General features: G+C 46.7%; 1 protein-coding gene across 2 annotated transcripts in view; it reads left to right on the top strand.

Moving 5' to 3' along the window:
- Positions 1–12,824, top strand: part of Lrrc8b (leucine rich repeat containing 8 VRAC subunit B) — a 64,847-nt gene extending 52,023 nt beyond the window's left edge. For both annotated transcript variants that reach the window (XM_032916936.1, XM_032916937.1), the window contains exons 4-5: positions 2,272–4,433; positions 8,498–12,824. In XM_032916936.1, the coding sequence (XP_032772827.1) occupies positions 2,295–4,433; positions 8,498–8,770 (2,412 nt within the window). In that variant the 5' untranslated portion in view covers positions 2,272–2,294 and the 3' untranslated portion in view covers positions 8,771–12,824. The remainder of the gene's footprint in view (positions 1–2,271; positions 4,434–8,497) is intronic.
- The last annotated feature ends 8,921 nt before the right edge of the window (positions 12,825–21,745 follow it).

The following is a 21,745-nucleotide window of genomic DNA, read 5'->3' on the forward strand; positions in this document are numbered from 1 at the left end:
TACCATTTATCAAGGGCCTAGCCACCTCTGTACCACGTGTCTTGTTTCATTACCTTGACTACTCAGCCGGCTATTCTGTTGGTCACCACAGTAGTGTCTGATCCATGGTGGCCAATGTTATATCAGGTTTCAGAGCGCACAGAAATGTTCCCTTCTGTCCCTGCTGTCACCCCCCCCTCCTCATGGTCCTCTACAGGTGATGGTTTGAGGTAACCATTCCCGATCTTTTTTTGTCCCGTTTCATCTTGAACTGAGTGTTCGGTTCCAAGTAGGATCCAACTGACTAGGAACGAAACTGCTGGCCCCAAATTACCTGGGATCACAGTTAAAACATGGCCAGGGGTTGGGTCATTATTAGAGCATAACGGTTACCACATGATAGACTCAAAGTGTGCACACTAGGCTAAGATCCATAAAGGCATTTTTACACATTATTTCACCCAGTAATGTTTTCTGTGAATCCTTCCCATTGAGTTCACAGTATTTTATGATCAAATAACTAATACAACATTCTGTTAATGTGGTGTAATTCTCTCGGAACCAGGGTGGAGAGCAAGGTTGGCTGCAGTGAGAGAAAGACAGAATGAGAAGAGTTAGGGGTCAGATCTACTAAGCTGGAGGAAAGCATGGACGGCCTGTCGAATTTTATAGACAAGTGGAGGAAGCTGAATATATCAGATACTATTCCCAGAGAGGTCCATTCCGGGAGGTAAAACAAGGGATTGAGGGTTGTCTTAAGATGTGGAAAGGCTGTCAAGAATATGTGGCCAGATGGGCAGGCCAAGGATGTCAACACGGGAGAGAATTAACCTGTAGCAGCCTCCGTAACAGGCTCCTGGGACTTAGCTTACGGTACTCCTAGGACTCAAGGTTGGGTACCAGTCTCTCCAGGAGAACTAAGGAAAACCATAGAGGCTTCTCTGGGATGTTCCCAGTGAAATGTTACCTAGAGAGTGATTGAGGCCCTGGAAAGGCGATAACTTACCACTTAGGAAGGCGAGAAGAAGCCCTTGGACACAGGGTAGACATGCCCTGCCAATTACTATGATTTTTCTTGCTGTTGGTCAACCAAACGCCATGCAAGATCCAAACAGTTCCTTGTAAGTTACCCTCTGCCGTCTTACAGGTGGTCTGGATCATAGCCGTCAGTGTTTCTGAACACAGATGGGGTAAAGGACGCAGAGTTGGTGTTCTCCAGGATGATGCTTCAGGCATCTGACCCTTACTCTTCTCCTTCTGCCTCAGCCTCACTGCAATCAGACAACCCTGCCCATTCATCCTAGTCCCAAAAGGTTACGTGGGATAAACAGGAAATTCTCCTTAGACCCCAGAGTGTCATGAACACAGGAGAAGGGTTCACAGAAAACATTACTGATGAGATCATTTGTTTTAGAAGGTCTGGGTTCCTCTCAATGTGAAAAAAAAAATACACCTTGTTGTCAAAGCTAAGAATAATCAACAAAGGGCACGCCACCATCATGTGTCCCTTCACCTCTGTGCTGTCCAGTTAAACATGAAGCCCCCTCGTTCTCTTCAGGTCCTTTTTAAACCTTTGCTGTTGCTTCTCCTCTTTTAACTGCCCTGGGGTTTTCACGGTCAAGTAACGCCATAAGTTAGTGAAGGGCCGGAGAGAAAAAGGAAATTCATTGGTGGCCATTGACCTTATGAGGAATGTGTAGAGTCCTCCAAGCCTGAGGGGATACTTGCGTGAAGCAGAGCTTGCACAGAAAGGCCGTTTGCGGGGGTTGAAACAACCCTTAGATGGTAACACTCCAGACACCAGGCTCCATCTGGAAAGGGGCTTCTTCAGGGGTTTAGTGGTCAGACACATAGTTGTAAGCACAGCCTTGGAGTGAAGATACAACAGAAGGTTAACTGAAGGTCTGCCTCAGATCTACCCTGAGACCCTTTATAGATATGCCACCAAATGGCTCCCAAACTACGGGACTTTACAATCCGGTGTGATTAAGGTTAGAGATAAGACCAGAAGCCTTACATGCCCCCAATCCACGTGTGGGCTTTTCCTGTCTGCTGAGATCTCGCTGAGTAGGTAGGATAAGTGTGTACAGGCATTCACACTAAATGCATGTACCCTGGCCCCTTGGGGTGGCGCATACAGTGTGATCCCAGCAACTGGAAGGTAGAGACAGGAAGACAGGGAGCTTAAGTGGAAGCATTAGCCTCACAGCAAGTCTGAGACCAGGCTGAGCTACATAAACACAATGGCCTGTTGAATGGTTTCAGCAACGTCTCTTCCCTTTCCTCCTCCAGTTTCTCCTCTCTCCACGGGCGTCATGATTACACTAACAGAGTTGAAATGCTTAGCGGATGCCCAGTCATCCTATCACATACTGAAGCCATGGTGGGACGTCTTCTGGTATTACCTCACCCTCATCATGCTGTTGGTGGCTGTGCTGGCCGGAGCCCTGCAGCTTACGCAAAGCAGGGTTCTGTGCTGTCTTCCCTGCAAGGTGGAATTTGACAATCACTGCGCTGTGCCTTGGGACCTCCTGAAAGCCAGTGAGAACACGTCTTCTAACTCAGGCCTGCCACTCCCGCTGCCGCTCCGGATCCAGAATGACCTCCACCGACAGCAGTACTCCTACATCGACGCCGTCTGCTACGAGAAACAGCTCCATTGGTTCGCTAAGTTTTTCCCCTATCTGGTGCTTCTGCACACTCTTATCTTTGCAGCCTGCAGCAACTTCTGGCTTCACTACCCCAGCACCAGCTCCAGGCTGGAGCACTTTGTGTCCATCCTCCACAAGTGCTTCGATTCTCCATGGACCACTCGCGCCCTGTCAGAGACAGTGGCCGAACAGTCAGTGAGGCCCCTGAAACTCTCCAAGTCCAAAACCTTGCTCTCAACCTCAGGGGGCTCTGCCGACATTGACGCCAGCAAGCAGTCATTGCCCTACCCACAGCCAGGCTTAGAGTCACCTGGCATAGAAAGCCCAACTTCTAGTGTCCTGGACAAGAAGGAGGGTGAACAAGCCAAAGCCATCTTCGAAAAAGTGAAGAGGTTTCGCCTGCATGTGGAGCAGAGGGACATCATCTACCGGGTGTACCTGAAGCAGATAATCGTCAAAGTCATTCTGTTTGTTCTCATTATAACTTACGTCCCGTATTTTCTCAGCTACATAACTCTGGAAATCGACTGCTCGATCAATGTGCAGGCATTCACAGGCTATAAGCGCTACCAGTGCGTCTACTCCTTGGCAGAGATCTTTAAGGTCTTGGCTTCATTTTATGTCATTCTGGTGATGCTTTATGGTCTCACGTCCTCCTATAGCCTGTGGTGGATGTTGAGGAGTTCCTTGAAGCAGTACTCCTTTGAGGCTCTCAGAGAGAAAAGCAACTACAGCGATATCCCTGATGTCAAGAACGACTTCGCCTTCATCCTCCATCTGGCCGACCAGTACGACCCCCTGTACTCCAAGCGCTTCTCCATCTTCCTGTCGGAGGTCAGTGAGAACAAACTGAAACAGATCAACCTCAACAACGAGTGGACCGTGGAAAAACTAAAAAGCAAGCTTGTGAAAAACTCCCAGGACAAGGTCGAGCTGCATCTCTTCATGCTCAACGGTCTTCCAGATAACGTCTTCGAGTTAACAGAGATGGAAGTGCTGAGCCTGGAGCTCATCCCCGAGGTCAAGCTGCCCGCCGCCGTCTCTCAGCTTGTCAACCTCAGGGAGCTCCATGTGTACCACTCGTCCTTGGTGGTCGACCACCCCGCCCTGGCCTTTCTTGAGGAGAACTTAAAAATCCTCCGCCTGAAATTTACCGAGATGGGAAAGATCCCACGCTGGGTGTTCCACCTGAAGAACCTGAAGGAACTGTACCTGTCAGGCTGTGTCCTCCCGGAGCAGCTGAGCTCCATGCAGCTGGAGGGCTTCCAGGATCTGAAGAACCTGAGGACCCTCTACTTGAAGAGCAGCCTGTCCCGGATCCCTCAGGTGGTGACAGACCTGCTGCCCTCCCTGCAGAAGCTGTCCCTTGATAACGAGGGGAGCAAACTGGTCGTGCTGAACAACCTGAAGAAGATGGTCAATCTGAAAAGCCTGGAGCTCCTCAGCTGCGACCTGGAGCGCATCCCCCACTCCATTTTCAGCCTGAACAACCTGCACGAGTTGGACCTGAAGGAAAACAACCTCAAGACGGTGGAGGAGATCATCAGCTTCCAGCACCTCCCGAGCCTCTCCTGCCTGAAGCTCTGGCACAATAACATCGCTTACATCCCCGCACAGATCGGAGCGCTGTCCAACCTGGAGCAACTGTACCTGGGTCACAACAACATCGAGAGCCTGCCCTTGCAGCTTTTTCTATGCACCAAACTACACTACTTGGATCTAAGCTATAACCATCTGACCTTCATTCCCGAGGAAATCCAGTACCTGACCAACCTGCAGTACTTCGCCGTGACCAACAATAACGTGAGTAAATCTCTTCTTCCTTTCGCCAGCCGGTAGGAGGCTGCGTCGAGCGGGGAAACTGGTGGATGGGCATCTGTGCTAAGCATTCTCCCAACTGAGCCTCGTCCCCGTCGCCTGTGATCGTTGTAAATTACCCAAGCCCTGAGCATCAGATCCTCATCCCACAGGAATCTGTGAACAAAGAACGGCTCAATGGGTGTTCTGTTTATTCCCTTCCCATTTCCTGCACAAATATCACTGCTAAAGCATTTAAACTCATTCATGAGTGGTACCAGAGCTGACTTTTGTTTGGGAAGATCTTGAGTATTTAGAAAGTTGGTAAATTAGAAAACTTTGGGTAAATGTTTTTATTTCACCAAAAACAACTCTTTAAACCAGTGGTACCATGAGTTACCCACAAATTCTTTTTGTTACACGGTAAGGAAAAAAAAAAAATGCTTGTTGTCTGCATGTGTATCTAAAAAAGCAATTCACAATGAAAGGCCTGGCTTCACCATGTGAGACTCAGGGCTGCCTGGAGTCCTTCTCCAGCACCCAGGCTAAAACACGAACCACCCTGATTTGCAGCAGTGAAGGAAGGGAGCTCATGCTGCTCTTTTCAAACACTGAGACACAGCTGTGAAAGAAGTGCGACCAGCCTGTCGTAAATGGGAAGCACCTCAGAGCGCGAGGGTTACAATTACAGTTGGAGCAATTCAGACTAGCGGTATACATGAGAGTTACCCAAAAGGCCTGTTAAAATATGCATTGCATGACAGACCTCTGCTGGTACACACATGCACATTTACACAACACACACACACACACACACACGCACACGCACGCACACATTCTCGCACCGTATTTTTTTTTTTTTTACAAATTAAAAGAGTTACAGGTACTAAACAGCCATTTTGATTTGTGGGACGTGATTAGGCAAATTAAGACGATTGTTACTTTTGATGCTAAGTTTCTGGACCTCTTGGCCACGTCTGAAAGTGTTATCATGAGCAAAGGAGGATACATTACAGCATAAGAAAGTCTTAGCTTTCTAATAGGCCAAAGCAAAAGGGCATTAGCATTGTGTGCTCGTCTTTGAAACCTGAGCAGGCCTATCGCTAAATACCCTGGGGTGAACGTGATACCTGTAAATGGGTCAGGAACACTTCCCTCAGGATGCAGAGACACTAAAGAGTAAAGGGAGGGGGTGACCATCAAGGAGGACACTTCAGGGAGGCAGTTCCCCTGTTGTCCCCCACCACACCCCCATGTCCATGCACCCAGTAAAGTCTAATCAAAGGCGTGGGTCACAAAAGAAAGATGTTTGGTTGACTTGGCCAGGAAAGGGGCTTTCTTCCATGCCTGGCAACCTGAGTGTGGGTCCCAGGACCTTCATGGGGGAAGAAGAGAAAGAAATTTCTTACAGGTTGTCCCCAGACCATGACACTAGTGTGGCTCACATGCACCCACCCCCATAAATACAAACAGTAGGTAGGTAGGTAGATAGATAGATAGATAGATAGATAGATAGATAGATAGATAGATAGATAGATATGATTGATAGATAGGTAGATAGATGATCTATATTGATAGGTAGGTAGGTAGGTAGACAGACAGACAGACAGACAGACAGACAGAGGAGTTGAAAGGGTTTGCAACCCCATAAGAACAATAATACCAACCAACCAGAGCTCCACCACCATCCAAGGACTAAACCACCATCCAAAGAGTACACATGGACAGACCCATGGCTCCAGCTGCATATGTAGCAGAGGATGGCCTTGTTGGGGACCAACAGGAAAAGAAGCCCTTGGTCCTGCCAAGGCTGGACCTCCCAGTGTGAGGGGAATGTCAGGGTGGGGAGGCAGGAAGGGGTAGGTGGTTGGGTGGGGGAAAGGGGATAACGTTTGAACTGTAAATAAAAAAATATTCAATAAAAATTTTTTAAAAAGATACATAGGTAGATGAATGATAGGCGGATAGATAGATGATAGGTAGATAAGTAGATGGGTACATACATACATACATGCACACATACATATATAGGTAGATGTTTGATAGATACATATAGGTAGATAAATAGATAGATGATAGATAGATAGGTAGATAGATAGGACACTAAATTGGTGGGGAGGACTTGAGAAAAGGTGGTTCAGGTCCAGAGGGAGTGAGAAGAGGTGAGAGATGAAGAACTTGGGAGAAGCTTTCATTAACAAATAGGAATTGTGAAGTGAGTAATTTTTTTTTAAAAAATATCGTCATATAAAAGAAATTAGTTTGGCCTCACAGTATTGTTCAGTATTTGTGTTTAAATATTTTTACAAATGTCAGTGAATAGAGCAGCCAGGATAAGCCTCCTCATCTGGCCACACCTTCCCCGGGAAACTGAATGTGCATACTAAGAAGGCACTGACTTGGGGTGGAACCCGTCCAGATTGGTTTTTAGCCACTCAGTGAGATCATTGTTAAGGAAAGGTGGGGGTTCTCGTTTCAGGGGGAGACACGAATATCAAAATACCATCTAATCCCGAAATTCTCGCAGTTCTGTCCGGGAAACAGGTATTCGTGGAAATTATAAAGCAGGCATTCATAATGGGCATAAACATTGTAATATGAGTAAGATGCCATTTTCTGAGAGCATCACATAGTATATCACTGGAAGGCAAAGTCTGCAAAAACAAACCTGGGGAATAGTCAAAATGAAAGGCAGGGAAGGGACCAGCGTGGAGATCACTCACAGCCTTATAATGCTAACAGTATGTTCATGTCCGTGCTAGGCCTGGACACCATTCTAGAAACTACAGTAGTAGTTGCCTACTACTAGCCTCCCACAAAAGAGGTTCCATATTGCTGCTGTTTCTCTGCAACAATGCCAGTCTTGAGCTCCAAATGTTAACATCAGATTCTCACTTCTGGAACACCGGTCTCTAGATGCAGGGGACCGGGAGACACAAGAATAGGATAGTGTCTGTTTCTCAAGCAGCAAGTGATCTGCTTTTCACCAAGCCATGAGTAGAGTCCCCAAACCAAAGGAGTTCTCCAGGGCACAAGTGTTCATGGCAGAACCCCCAGAGCCCTGCATAGGAGGGTAAGAGGGTTTGCATGAAAAACAGCCAGTGTTGTTTTCTTGAATCAATTTTCATCCCAGGATTCCTCGGTGCCTTTAGCATGTGACCACACGCTTTGCCTCTCCAAGAGGAGACTTGATTTACCACATGTATTTGAGCGAGATTCCTTTTTCTTCAGAACTTGTGGGAAGATGGAGCATCCCACAGAACACACCTTAATGAGTACTGTAAAGGGCTAACAGTCCCACATTGTCACACACCGATATAGATGAGCTTTGTGGTCCTCCATCCCAAGAGTCCGGCAGAGCAGGGAGTTGATGGGATGGGATGTGCTCAGTATCTTCCTCGGAAGTCTCCGCACCGTGAATCCATTCCACTGCACATGTAGATGTCCTGCTCATCATTCAGGGGAACATTCAGGGAGAGCTGCTCTCACGCTGACCAAGTTTGCAGGTTACATGCTATAGTTGACATTACCTCACGGGGCTACATAAATCCTATCATAGATGTGAGGGAACAGGAAGAAGGGCAGACGCTCAGACATGTGTGTCTGCTGAGGTGACATGTACATGATGTACCTATTCCCTTTCCCATCTTCATGTCTACTTCTGTTGACTATTGAAAATAAGTTTTTGCCTGCCCTTGGGCGCTCTGAGCGTTGCTCATTGATTACAAGTTCTTCTTGAGGACTCTGGGGAGTCATTTATTTCTGATCCGGGACCCAGTAACTATGATTCTCCTGGTCACTGGCTTGTTCTCTTTCATCTACAAGCGCTTTCTCTTTAAGAATCACATCAGGAGTGTTCGCATCCAGTTTGTCCACCCTCGCTTCAGGAGAGCGTGGTTGTTCACAGAGGTACTGGCCATGGCTCCATTAAATTTACAAGCAGTGCTATCTATGCCTTCCCTCTGGAGCTGCAGCCGTGTCTTCTGAAGAAAGGGAACAGGATGTGAGTTCATGAATGTACTACCAGAGCCAGTCAAAACCGGTTTCACCTACTTCCTTTCTCCTTGTAGATCGAGATGCTACCAGACGGGCTGTTCCAGTGCAAGAAACTTCAGTGTCTACTCTTGGGAAGAAACAGCCTAACAGATCTGTCCCCTCTGGTTGGGGAGCTGTCAAACCTCACCCACCTGGAACTCATTGGCAACTACCTAGAGACACTGCCTGTGGAGCTGGAAGGGTGTCAGTCCCTGAAACGGAGCTGTCTGATTGTGGAGGACAGCTTGCTCAATTCTCTTCCGCTTCCTGTGACGGAGCGTTTGCAGACTTGCTTAGATAAATGTTAACCTAAAGATCAGACTCAAGGGGGGAAAAAAAGCGATTCTAAAGCAGGGCCCCAGGAAAAGAGAACGAACTTTCCAAAGTTATAAAGATGAGAGACGGCCTGCAATTATGACACACCATAACCAAAAAATCTTACCAAATGATCCAGGGTCTGAATCAAGTAATAAAAAGATATCAACACTGGGGTTTTGTGAACAACCAATGTTTAAATTATTTGTGAGAGAGATGTAAAAAGTATACGTTGAGGGTGGATTGAGAGGCGTCGTCGTGGAAACCTTACCTTTCATGTTTTGTCTTCAGGACTCTGTTTCCACCACTCCCCCTGCCCCCTCAACCCATTACACGTTTGCATACATGTTTTCATGTGACCTTGTAACCTAATATTTAACTCCATGAAGACTCATCAGTATAAACTCCTTGATGTGTGCTCACCACTGGCTTAGATTTATATTGGTCTTTTTTTTGTTTTTTTAAGCAGCGTGTATCATGCTGGGCAGAATTCCATCTTGGCTGACTTCTCTGCTCCTTTCTCATTTCGTTGGCATCTTCATCTGGGTTTCTCTGATAGTCCTGGGATAGGGCTTACACTTGGCATTTGCCTAGAACGAGAGCCAGGGTTTCTAGGATGTGTGATCTACTGAGCAGCCTAAAAATCAATGCATTCTTGAAATGTCGTCTTGTGTCATCAAGGCCTTTTTTAACTATGTTAAGGATTTTTATATGAAATATAGAATATTTTCTACTGTATGATCTCAGATGCTACATCTGCGAGAATACTCTTTTTTTGTAAGCAGTGAACATGTGCATCGTTGTGATAATTTAATGATTCTTGGTTTGGGCTGATTATGATTCCCGTGTTTGTATGCACTCTGCTCCAAAAACTTTTGTACTCTTGCAACTAATTATGGCAACCAATTTGGATGACAAAAGCCTTGTGTTTTGCTCCCTAACATCTTTGAGGGTTTCCTCATGAGAGGACAGGAGGGCCGCTGAATCACCTACCTCTCCTTGCTGCTGTCCAAGCGTTTGGGTACAACCCCTCAGTTACTTTAAAACTGTGTTTGAGGGGAGAAGGCAAGATCTAGATTAGAAAAGTGACTGGAAAATACGTTGTAGAAATTTAGTAAGCATTAAATAAGATGTAGGGGTTTCCCCCCATCTGCATGATCCCTCAATACTATTATGATGGAAGCTGTCTATTCAGAACCTGAGCCCATTAAACTGACATCCATCTCATAGGCTGCCTTGTGACCTGAGATACGTCATGCTCCTCTTGACAGAGAGCTTTGTATTTGGCCCTTTGTCATCATGCGTATTGCTGAATAAAACGGACTGGCTCGCTCACACTGGGGAAATAGACATTGTAGTGTGTTTTTCTCTCAAAGGTCTAGGCATTATGAACTCACCTCTTTTTGGGATAGCTGTCAAATAATCCATTAACTGCATCTACAAAAAACTGGAAACTACTACTTACGAGGCTCCTAAACACAGAGCTGTGGCATGTCATTTTCTCCTGACTGTTCTAGAAAGATGAAAATGTCTCTCCTCTTAATATATGCCTGACATTTATAGAAGAGAATTACATGGAGGAAGCCTGAGTAGAGTTAGTTACAAAGACTATACCAAGGCCCTAAGCCGCCTAACACACTATGGATGGCAAGGGATAGACTAAAGAGACGTCTTAGCAAAGCTTGTCTTTGTTAGAATGTCCAAGTTCTCAGGGACCCAGGCATAACTGGCTCTCACTGGGGCCTCATGGGCAGGCCCTGGCTTAGCCAGGCTTCTCTTATTCTTACTGTTTTAATAATGTGAGTCGATGGTTGACATTTTCCAGTAAAATCATCATGTGGACCAATTTCAAAGGTGACGACTTGTCTGAAGTTTTGAACATAAATGTGAGCGAGAGGTTTCAGTACTATCATCCATGCCTCATATGAAATTTAAAAAAAAAAAAATCCACCCTAACCAGTTCAGACTTTCTAAGCCTCCCCTGATAAAGGAGAAATTCCCTGTGCCTTGTTTTCCAGTGCATGCATCATTGGCTAACTGGTCTACCTCCTCAAAGCAGTTCCCTGGAAGGATCAATCATGAAGTGTGAGCCGCTTTCAACACACAAGGCCGTCATTACTGGTGGAAACCATATTGCTCTTGATACAACATTTTAAAGTGTCTTTTGTATTTAACACTGATGAATCATTGCTGAGGTAGCTTTTAAGTCTAACACTAAGACAACGAACAACACACCACCTGACAGACGAATCTGTGTAAACACTGGCTTTGCTAACCTAAGTGTCGATAGTCACCTAACTGAAGAGAATGAAACCTTCCATCATGAGATTAACGTCTCATGATAACATATTTTCCAAAAACTAAGTGTAAAGGATCAAAAACAAAATTTTGGCCTATACTAAAATAATATGGGTTCATTTGCATACACAAATACAGAGAGACATGCACATGCCTCATTTTTGCAAACTTCAGTTTTCAATATATTTTTTCCCAAAAATTGCAAGAGGTTATTATAGGTTAGCCTGAGGAGAACAACTTTTTTAATTCATTACTTTTAATCACGAAGAATTCAATTTCCATAAAATCAACTTTTAGTTTAAGAAGGTATCCAGTGTTCCCACAAAGGTGGAGTTTTCCCCTCATCTGCATCAGGGTGGATTTCTGTAGCATATTGATACTGAATTTTCATTTTAACCTTCTGTATAGTACCATATTTCTCTATTACTAATAAGCAGGTTGAATCATGGTATGTGAAATTGCTGGACTCAGTGATAAAGGCAACCTCTAATTTGTGTGCTACAGTGTGCTAAAGTGGTTTATGCACATACCGTTATTCTTTGATCATGAAATGGTTCTGTCCATGTTTCATAATTCTGATATCATGTTGAATTAAAACAGCACATAATATTGATGGGTTCATTAAAGTAGCCAACGCTTACTCTGTGGACTTGATACTATTTCCTTGCATTTTCAGCAAACCCATCCATCTTCGTAGTCACATAGCGCCCACCCATCTGCGCACTGTGTTCTTGCCCTCACCCACCTCACTGAATCTGATGGACACTGTACAGTAGCTGTGTGTCCGTGCTGTAGTGTTGGCAGTAATACCTGAGCTTGGTCATCCCTGTTTATAAGAATCCAGCTTCTGGTCTCTGTTCTCATTAACTGCCTATTGCATTAGAATATGAAAAATAAAGGAGACTAGAGAGAGAGAAAGGAAGACTTATTTTGCATCCTGAAGGAAAATATATATATATTTAGACAGTGTAAACAAGCAACTGCTGCAGAACGTCCTGTGTGTAATAGTGTCTCGTGTGTCCCCATGTACTGTGCTAAATCAGGGAGGCTGCAGAACGGTTCCCTTCCTGTCTCTTGTCCATGGCTTCTACTTCCAGTAACAAATGTCTGCTATGTACCTTTTGCAATGGACTTTATAAACTGCATTCCCAAACCTTTTTTTTTTTAAATGAGCAATTTCATCAACACTGAAGTATTAACAGATTACATGAGTCAGAGTACTGAGCTGAGATGGCTTCTAGTTGAGCTTAATTTCATATTTAAGTTTTGAATCTATCGCAAAATACATCCTAGCTGACAAGAACAATTACGAATGCCTTCTGCATGTTCGTTATTTCTAACAGACATGGTGCAATTTTTTTTTTAAATACAAAAGTATATAGGGTTGGAATGGATGCCTCTGCACTCATATCTGTTGTGTGTCAGTCTTTATATTAACGCTGTACGGTAAGACTTAAAATTCTAAGTTTCATTCTAAGTAAAGGATGGGCCAACCTTGAATGGAGATACTTTGCTTTGTTAGCTCCCGGTGGAGGCTGGCATTTGATCTTTTATCTTTTACCATAAACTTGGAAATGTGTATCTGGAATGAATTACTAGAAAATGCACAATTATCTTCAATGTTTTTGGCCCTTGGATTGATTCAAACCCCTACGTTCGATAGATTTGGGTAAATTTTGCTGTTTTTAAAGTATCTTTTGTGTAAAGAGATTACATTTTTTTTTTATAATAAATGGCAACTAAGACAAATCGCTAGAAACTGACTGGCCCTGTTTCTGCTTTGTCCTTTCTGCTCAGCTTCCAACGCCAGCTGCCTTCTCTTGCTTCTTTCACAGCTAACGGGATGCATTTCCGTGCCCTCATGTAAATCTCAGTCGTTGGGTTTTCTGAATATGCAGTAATGGCCACAGAGTAGCAAGCATTGAACTGAGGGTGGCTTGCACTGACGTATGAAGGGATTTGGAGAAGGAGCAGTCTTCTGATGACCAGTCAACCCCTACTGCTCTCCCATTTCCTCTGGGAGTCTCAGGTGTAGATGCTCAAAAGCCAGCTCTGCCCTCCTCTCTTCTTGGCGCCTGTCCCTTCATGTGCTATTAATAGCAGTGCTGAGCAGTGTACCCAGTAAATGAGATCTAAGGAACTCCAAAACAGACACTTCTCAACAGGCTTAGTGGACAGGAGAGGAAACAGAATCACTATAGGAAATACACATGTGAGAATTTGATGTTTGGAATCAAAGCTTTCCTAACTAAGCAGGTAAGGCAATTGCTGTGAACACATGAGGACCCAAGTGTGGGTTCACAACATCCAAGTAAAGTTGGGTGTGGTGGTCTGCATCTGTAATCCCATGCTCCTACAGCTAGACGGGGGAGGTGGAGGCAGGAGAATGCCCAGAAGCTCAAGGGTCCCCAACACCTGAGGTCCTCTAACCTTCACACACAAGCTGTTGTGTGAGTGCCTGCATTCACACACATGAACACAAACACACAAGCACTACCCTTTTCTCACTCTCACATAAGTGCATTCACACATACCAGAGCCCCAGTAGGCACCAGGGCTCACTCTGTGGGAATATGTGAATCTCAGGGTACAAAGGAAAGTAGTCCGGATCGTAGACTGTCTCTGGCCTCTGGGCTCCCCTAAGTCTGTAGGAATGGAAAACAGTCTAGAACAACAGTCATGGCTGCCACAGGCTTCCCCAGCCTTCTGGGAAGTGCTTAGGTGAATCAGGGCCAGCAGCCCCCAAGAGCCTGCAGTTCCTGGGGTTTCTTCATGGCAGTGTTTGCTTCCTCAGTCCAAGATGGCGCCTTAAGGATGTGGTGAGGGGCTTGACTGAGGAAGGGAGGCAGTGTGGGCTCCTCTGGGGTTGGATTTGAGTCTCTGGAGTGGCAGCTTTTGTTTGGTTTTTGCTTTCTTCCCTGGGATTTGTTCCCACTTGGTGACCCCTGGTCCTCCCAGTAGCCATAAGCCAAAAACGGATCAGAAGAAGAGACATTTTCAATGTGAAGTCTCCATCTGCCCTGTGCTGTTTCCTCAGCCCTTGATCAACAAGCTCTTCTGTCTCTTGACGCATAAGCATGCGCTGAGACAGGCTTGTGACAGTGCCCATCAGAGGGCTCCAAACACACTATTTTTTTACTCTCTGCCTCCCTCTGCTGCTGAGAGGAGAACATAGCCAATGTGGCTCCAGGGTCCTTCATTGGGAGAGCATGTGATTCATGCTACCTGACCTAACAGAGAAAACAGACTCCCCACTTTCTTTTAACCCCAAACCTCCCACTCCCTCACGACACTTTCACTGCTTCTGGCCTCAGTCTCAGCAACTCCATCTCACCTTAGATGCACAAAGAATACACCATTCCGTGCTTCCTGGCACCGGGACAAGACTAGGTGTGAACCATGCGGGTTGTGAAGAATCTGTTGCCCAATTTAAAGAAACAGAAAAAGAGACATAGTTTGAATAGCCAACATAGATTTGGTAAAGAGGAAGGAAAACTGGTTTTCTCTGAATCAAACTCACAGGCTGTGATGTGCACTGTCCTCCCAAATATAGGAGCCAAGATGCCCACGGGGATTTGGGGGTCTAGGGAGAAAGAAACCTCACAGCTCTGTCTTTGTGTCTTCCATTCCCAACCGTCGAGTCAATCTCACCCCCATGGGGACACCGGCTGGTAGCTAGAACCTCGCCTCTTCTCCAAGCTCTCCACCTTCTTGGCCTAGCCACCTCCCTTCCCAGATCACATTCTTTCCAGTAATACCTCTCTTCCCCTCGACAACCAGTGCTGATCAGCCTCACCCAGCCGTGTTCCCAGCTTCCACATCCTTACCCATGTCTGAATCCCATCTCCAACAACATTAAGTAGATACTGGTCCGAAGAGGACACATTGCTTTGTCTTAGCAAGATTAACATTTTCACCAGTCTCTCTTCCTGGAAGGTAGTTAGTTTCCTGCCACGTGTTAAAATCTGAAAGAAGCGTTTACTCAGTGTGCGGAATGGGACCCAAGCCAATTTCCATTTCTTGTAAATCTGTTAACCTACAGAACTGCAGTCGAAAGCCGGAGGTAACTGGCCCCATATCCCCAATTATTCTAATGACACCCAGCCCTTTTGCAGATTAGCAACCCTAGGCAACTGTCCAAAGGTACTAACGCCTAGTTTGGCTTGGCCTGGCACGTGGTGCCTTGTACTTGGCCACAACGGCTTCCTTCTCCACAGGAGTTAGCAGGCGACTAATTAAAAGGCGATTTCACTCTTGAAATGCCTCACAGGTGTTAGAGAGTGAAATAGAAGGGCTTCCCTCCCAGAGTTACTCAACTGCACCACTAGGGGGTATCAAATGCCGCCTGTGTAAAAGGAGGTGCTTCCCCCATCTTTCCTCCAAATGGTTTGGTATCACACACCTCTGCCTCGGTGCGGCCACGGTAATGCATAGAGGTCTCAGACCCTTTGAAGGCCAGCGGTTGCCAATCAACGTAGTCTTTTCACAGTGGACTGAGCCTTTCTTGGGCAGCTGCTCTGTGCAAGGGAAAAGCTCTCAGTCTTTCTTCCGTTTCTATATCCTGGTTTCTGTCTTTTGAGATGGGGAATCACCCTCTAAGCTAGCTCTGCAGATACAGAGCTCGAATGCAAGAAAGCACCATGGAGAGATCCCCAAAAGAAGGTCAGTGGTTTGAGAGCGATCACAATCCAATGTGGCAATCACATTGCCTGAGTGAGTGCCTCTCACAGGTGGCTGGTGGAAGAGGCAGTGTTGCACACGTGTGTGCACACGCACACGCACACGTGCTGAGTACACCCGACAAGCATGCACTCGGCCAAAACCTCGTGTCTGGAAGAGCCTAGATCAGCACCCACATTTCCTGCCTAGCCAGGCCCAGTGTGCTCCCTAACAAGCTGAACCCCATTTCGGTTTCAAACCCACCTTTACGAGAACTGCCTCCTGTGCACAGGGCATCTCTGACTTAGGACCTGTTCCCATTTCACACACAAGCAACCCAGCTCTCGAAGGCATCTTCAGTGGCCGCCATTACTGAGAATGTCCAGAGGCTCTCCCACGAGCTTCATGAGTGCCATTGATGCTTACAGCGTTAGTAGGCAGGGATTCCACTTAGCAAGTGAGAAACTCGTTCAGACAATGTGATTGCCACATTGGATGTTAGATTATACAGAAAGTCAATAAACGCAGCTGGGTTTAAGCTAGAGACCAAATCTTGCACCAAATCTCTACCTTTTATAGACTCTGACACTGCCAAAGTCACACACATCTAAGAAGTTTTTGGAGGTTTGAGTACTGTAATGCCCTTTCTAATATTAGGGGACTAAATGAATATTCTGGAAAATACTCGGTATGCAAGTGCGTGCCAGCATACACACACATTTTAAACACATTTAAAATATGTCATCCAAATTACTGTTTTTAAACTGCCTATGTCAAAGCACGCATAGCTTTTATTTCCGAGGCTTAACCTAAATCTTTGCATATACCTGCTCTCATTAGAGGGATGGTGAATTCCACTGGGCAATGTAGCCTAGGGCCCCTGTCTATTGAAGAGTCATTAACCCTGTGGTCTTGCTTCCAGTTTCTGAGGGAGCTCACAGTTTGTGTTTTATTGGAGGCGAAGTTACAGATTTAGCCCCTGCAAACCCTGATTTATTATAGGAAAATGCTGGCAGGCATCTCAGACTTGCAAAATGAATTCCTCACACAGTTCTGCTACACCACCCTTTGCTACGGACTTAGCTCCTTGGAGCCTGAGGACGAGGAGGGATGGGTTTCACTGAGCATATTGAACTCGTTGTGTTTCAGATTAGAAACTGTGGCCCAACTTTGCCTCTGGCTGACTACACTGCTGAGTACAGAGACAGGGGGTGCCCAAACGCTCACACCCTCCGCCCCCGCGGCCCTGTGGCCTGGCTCTCTTGGTTTTCCCTGTGTTCATCAAATTGCTTAAGGCATGGTAGCATGTGAGGCCACCACACATCAAGTAGCTCAGCTGCCTCCAAGGCTCGCTCACACCAAGGGACAGCCGTCACACAAACTGTTTTCCTGCTGGAAGATAAAGAAAGCGGCCCTTTTCCCTGCGTTCACTCTTCTGGTAAAGATGGATGTCGGAGAGGATATTACATTCTTGCAAAGCTGGAAACGATCCGAATGGATCAGGTATTGTATCAGATAATCAGAATGGGCCAATGACTGGGATAGGCCTGGAGAAAAGCGACAAGCTTCCGGAAGTGAAACGTGACTGGAGGGGGGCGGATCTGACTGTGCGTAACCCCTGTGCCATGTGACCTAGTGAGTCTGTGGACCTGCTATTGCCTAAGCTGCCTGCTGGGGGAGTAGGCAGCGTGGTCAAGGGCTACGCCCAAGTGGCTTTCTTTAGCGCTTCCACGTCACTCATTTCTGTTCCCGGCCTTTGACATGATTCACTTTCCTGACACGAGCACAGCTTCTCACTGAACTCGAAGCGTCAGAAGTGAGGGAGCGGAGAATCACCTTAAGAGCGGCAGGGCATCCCATCAGAGAGCCAGGCGCGCAGTAAAGACAGGGCGCACGGGAGAAGGACTGGTGGGGTTGGCCAGGCGGCATGATACTGAAGAGACAGTTCGGGGTTGAGGATTTGGCTCAGTGGTAGAGCGCTTGCCTAGGAAGCGCAAGGTCCTGGGTTGATCCCCAGCCCCGAAAAAAAAAAAAAAAAAAAAAAAAAAGAAAAAAAAAAAAAAAAAAAAAGAGACAGTTCTCAGGAAGTCCTTAGCTTGTGCAGGTGAACAGAACTTAGAGCTGCTCCGCTCTCTCTGGTGTTAATATGGAAGGTGGAAAATGGCTGCCACCCAGTCCAGGGTCCGCCCAGAGACAGATTCCTGGAGCTCGAAGTTCTTGGCGTTTTATTCTAAAACTCTGGGCATAAGTATCAAATTGGCCATGTGGCAAGGCAAGTGTAGGCTGGGAGTGCCACAGAGGGTAAGCTTCTGCCTGAGCAAAGGCCATACCCTCCCCTGCCAGGTTCCTAGAGAAAGCTAAGCACCATTGGGCCTTTTGCTATGCAGAGGACTTCCTGAAGTGCATGTCCTCTGTGTTCTGGGGTCCAAGTTGGGCTGCTTGGGTCCTAGGTCTAGACTTCACTACACCTAGAAAAAGTAAGCCCTCTGTCTTCAATAGAGCTGGGCTGTCCTGTGTTCCAGTAATGGTTACAAAATCACTGTCAACTTAAGGAGCTCTAGAACAACCTGGGAGGTGGGCCTCTGGGCATGCCCATGGGGAATGCCCTTGTCGAGGTTCATTGATTTGGGGAGATTCACCCACTTCAGGAGCGGGGGCACACTAATCCACGGGCCGAGATCCTTGACTGTATGAAGGGCGAAAAAGAGCTGAACTCAAGCGTTTGTGGCTTTCTTCCTCATGACTGTGGACCACTGACTGCTTCAAGTGCCTGCAGCCATGATGGTCTGTTGCCATGACGACCTGAGCAGCCCCTGAAACTGTTAGTCAATAAGAGCCTCGGCTTCCTTGAGTCAATTCTATCGGGATCCTTCATGGCAGCAACCCAGAAAGAAGAAACTCAGATAGGAAGCCTGGAGGATGTTTGTCTCTGCGGTGACATGGAGTTAGAGTCCTTCCCAACAATTACTCTTGTCACTTTCTATCTCAGCCTCGGTCCCTCTTTTGGAGATGGAAACACTCTCCTACAAATCCTGAGTGCCTGCTGCCGCTCGGGTGCTTCTGTAGGGAGTGAGGGTACGGTGAGCGGGAGAGCGCAGCCGGGCCCTGTCCTTGTGAAAATGGACCACCCAGGGAACATGGATAAGAAGGGAAAAAGAATCTGGTGTCTGAACTTACGTCTGTAAATCCTGGCGTCGCCCTGTGCCACTAGGATACAGAACACTGCGATGCTCTGTAGCCTGACAGTGGACGTCCTAACGTGGGAATAGGTCAAACTGTGGAGAAAGCTCAAAGGGTAAGGTGCTTGCCACCCAAGGACGCACCATAAGTCTGGTCACCTGAGTTTGACCCCTAAAGCCCACGTAAAGATAGAAGGGGAGAACCAGCTCCACAAAGTTGTTCCCCAACCTCCGCATGCAAGCTGTGGCAACACACACATACGTGCACATGTACACATAGTGACAATGAATCCATGCATTGTCCCTAAAGAAGCTTCTCCTAGGTTGCCATTCCGACTCCTCAAGCTGCTGTGAGTGGTCTTCCGGGCACGATCATGTTTCCAGAGTGAGTATTTCAAATATGCCCGCACAGCCCAGTGTAATTTTTCCGAACTCACTGCAAGTTTCTATCCATCTGTAGAGTCTCTTTGCCTGAAGACCAGGTTCCCATGTGCCCTCCATGATCCTGCGGTTCTGGATGCTGCCAATGACCCAGCAAGACTTCCCACCCTGCCTCACTTGCACGGCTGTCAATCTGACAGTTTCAATCTGGAGCTTGGACAGGAGATATCTGAAAGTGTCCGGATCCAAACTGAACTTTGAAATGCAAAGTTCTTAGTCATGCACTCAATAACATTCTGTTGCCTTGGGTTTAAAACCCTCTCTACGATAACTCCTTTGATTTGGCTCTTACTGGAACGATCTGCCCGATGCCATTTCTGTGCAACCTTCAGAACAAGATACAATCTTTTCTGAGTCAGCCACGTGGAGTGGACCTTTCCAAGCGTAAAGAAACATCTGGCCTCTGTCTCCAGGGCCTGAAAAACAACAGGATTCTAACTTGAGTGCTGTGTAAGATCCTAACCCTTGTAAAGGGCATGAAATCTTTTTTGGGGAATGGTAGGGGATAAAATCCTGCTAAATGTCAAACAGGATCTCCCCATCCTGCGAATCATTTTCCAAAGAGCACCCCCAAAGGCTGAGTTAGCTGAGCAGTTTAATGAGAACCTAAGCTGTTCCAAACACTGGTCAGATTGAATACACCTTGTACCATCTGTGTAGTCAGGTAGTTATTTAACCGTGATAATTCTTGGATATGTAAAACAGAGGTGATACCAGCATCTTCCCTGACAGTCATATTCCCTAGAAGGCCAGCACTGAGGACTCATGCTCCTCTTTTGATGTTTCTGCTGCTAATAAGAGAGGTGGAAATACAAGAACACCAGGTTGGGGACCAGAAGCCCAGAGTGTGCATCCCAGAGTTGTCACTTAGTGTGGGATGCTAGGAGAGTCGCACGCTTCCCCGCTCAGCTGGAAACTAAAAGAGCTATCTCACAGATAACACCATGGGACTCAAGGAAGAAGATTGCCTAAATTTCCTTGGCCAGTGCTAAACTCTGCGCAAGATGGTTATTGGCCATCTTTCTGTGTATGGACCCTGTGTTTGCGCTCTCTGGAAATTTCCACGTTACAATTCTGACTCAAGTGTCAACGTTCGTGCTGGGAGGCAGGGCTTTGAAAGAGGTGAGTTAAGCTTGGGAGAGTCATCAGGAGGGGTCTGTGGCTTGAAACTAGCGTCCCCAATAAACAATAACAGCCCTCACTAGCAGGAGTCCAGGAGACAGGAGGAACTGAACTTGCTGGCACCTTGAACTCGTACTAGGTTCCCAGCCTCTGGAGTGGTCAGAGACAAATGTCAAGAGTACCACTTTCTATCACTGATGATGATGAAGAAGAAGAAGAAGAAGAAGAAGAAGAAGAAGAAGAAGAAGAAGAAGAAGAAGAAGAAGAAGAAGAAGAAGAAGAAGAGGGGGAGGAGGAGGAGGAGGAAGAGGAGGAGGAGGAGAGAAAGAGGAAGAGGGAAGAGGAAGAAGAGGGAGGAAGAGGAGAGGAGGAGGAGGGAGAGGAGGAGGAAGAGGAGGAGAAAGAGGAGGAAGAGGAGGAGGAGGAAGATTTGGATGTATACATACTTTTATTTTTTTGGAGACAAAGCCTCACTATGTAGCCCTAGCCTGCTTGGAACCCAGTTGTAGACCAGGCTGATCTCAACCTCAAAGACACCCCCTGCCTCTACTTTTTAAGAGCTGGGATTGAAGCTGTGCCCACCACGCCCAGCTTGCTCTTTATGTTGTAATCCAGTACTGAGCCTCTCCTTTATCTTTAAATGTGTGATGCTTATGAAGCCCTTTAACTACCAGACCTCGCATCCCGCAAGCCACAGCCACAGCGCAAGCTAAAGTGGTCAGAGTCGGAGCTGCCCCTCCCCTGCTCACCTCTCCCAGAGTCTGGTGTCAGCAGCCATTGTTCTTATTGTCTTGGAGACAAGGCAGCAGTTTTGTCCCTGATGGTCACAGTTGATGACAAAAAGGATAGCGCTGTGACCCTGAAAAGGATCCCCACCAAGTGAAGGGCTCCGATGCAAACTCCTGTGCCCTTCTCCTGGTGTCCTTCTTCCTCCTCCCTTGCTCTCCCCAGCACAGGTTCCAAACACTACAACCCAGTTAGCAAAGCCATGAGGGAATGACTTAGTCACCATGTCTCGTAGGAGGACTAGCAAGACAATAGTGAAAATCGGAAGAAAGAGACGCATTCATTTCAGCCATCCACACTGGGAAAAGGAAGAAGGGGTTCTTCCCTTTCGTTTAGTTTGAGACCCTTGCCTGTGGGATGATACTGACCGAGTTCAGATGACTCTCAGACACTCCCTCAACTAACTGATCATCACGGGGAATAACTCCCACTCCCCTACAGGGAAAGAGAATCTTTTTTCCTTCACCTGTCACACTACAGCTC

This window comes from Rattus rattus, chromosome 11 (assembly GCF_011064425.1).
Source record: "Rattus rattus isolate New Zealand chromosome 11, Rrattus_CSIRO_v1, whole genome shotgun sequence".
NCBI lineage: Eukaryota > Metazoa > Chordata > Mammalia > Rodentia > Muridae > Rattus > Rattus rattus.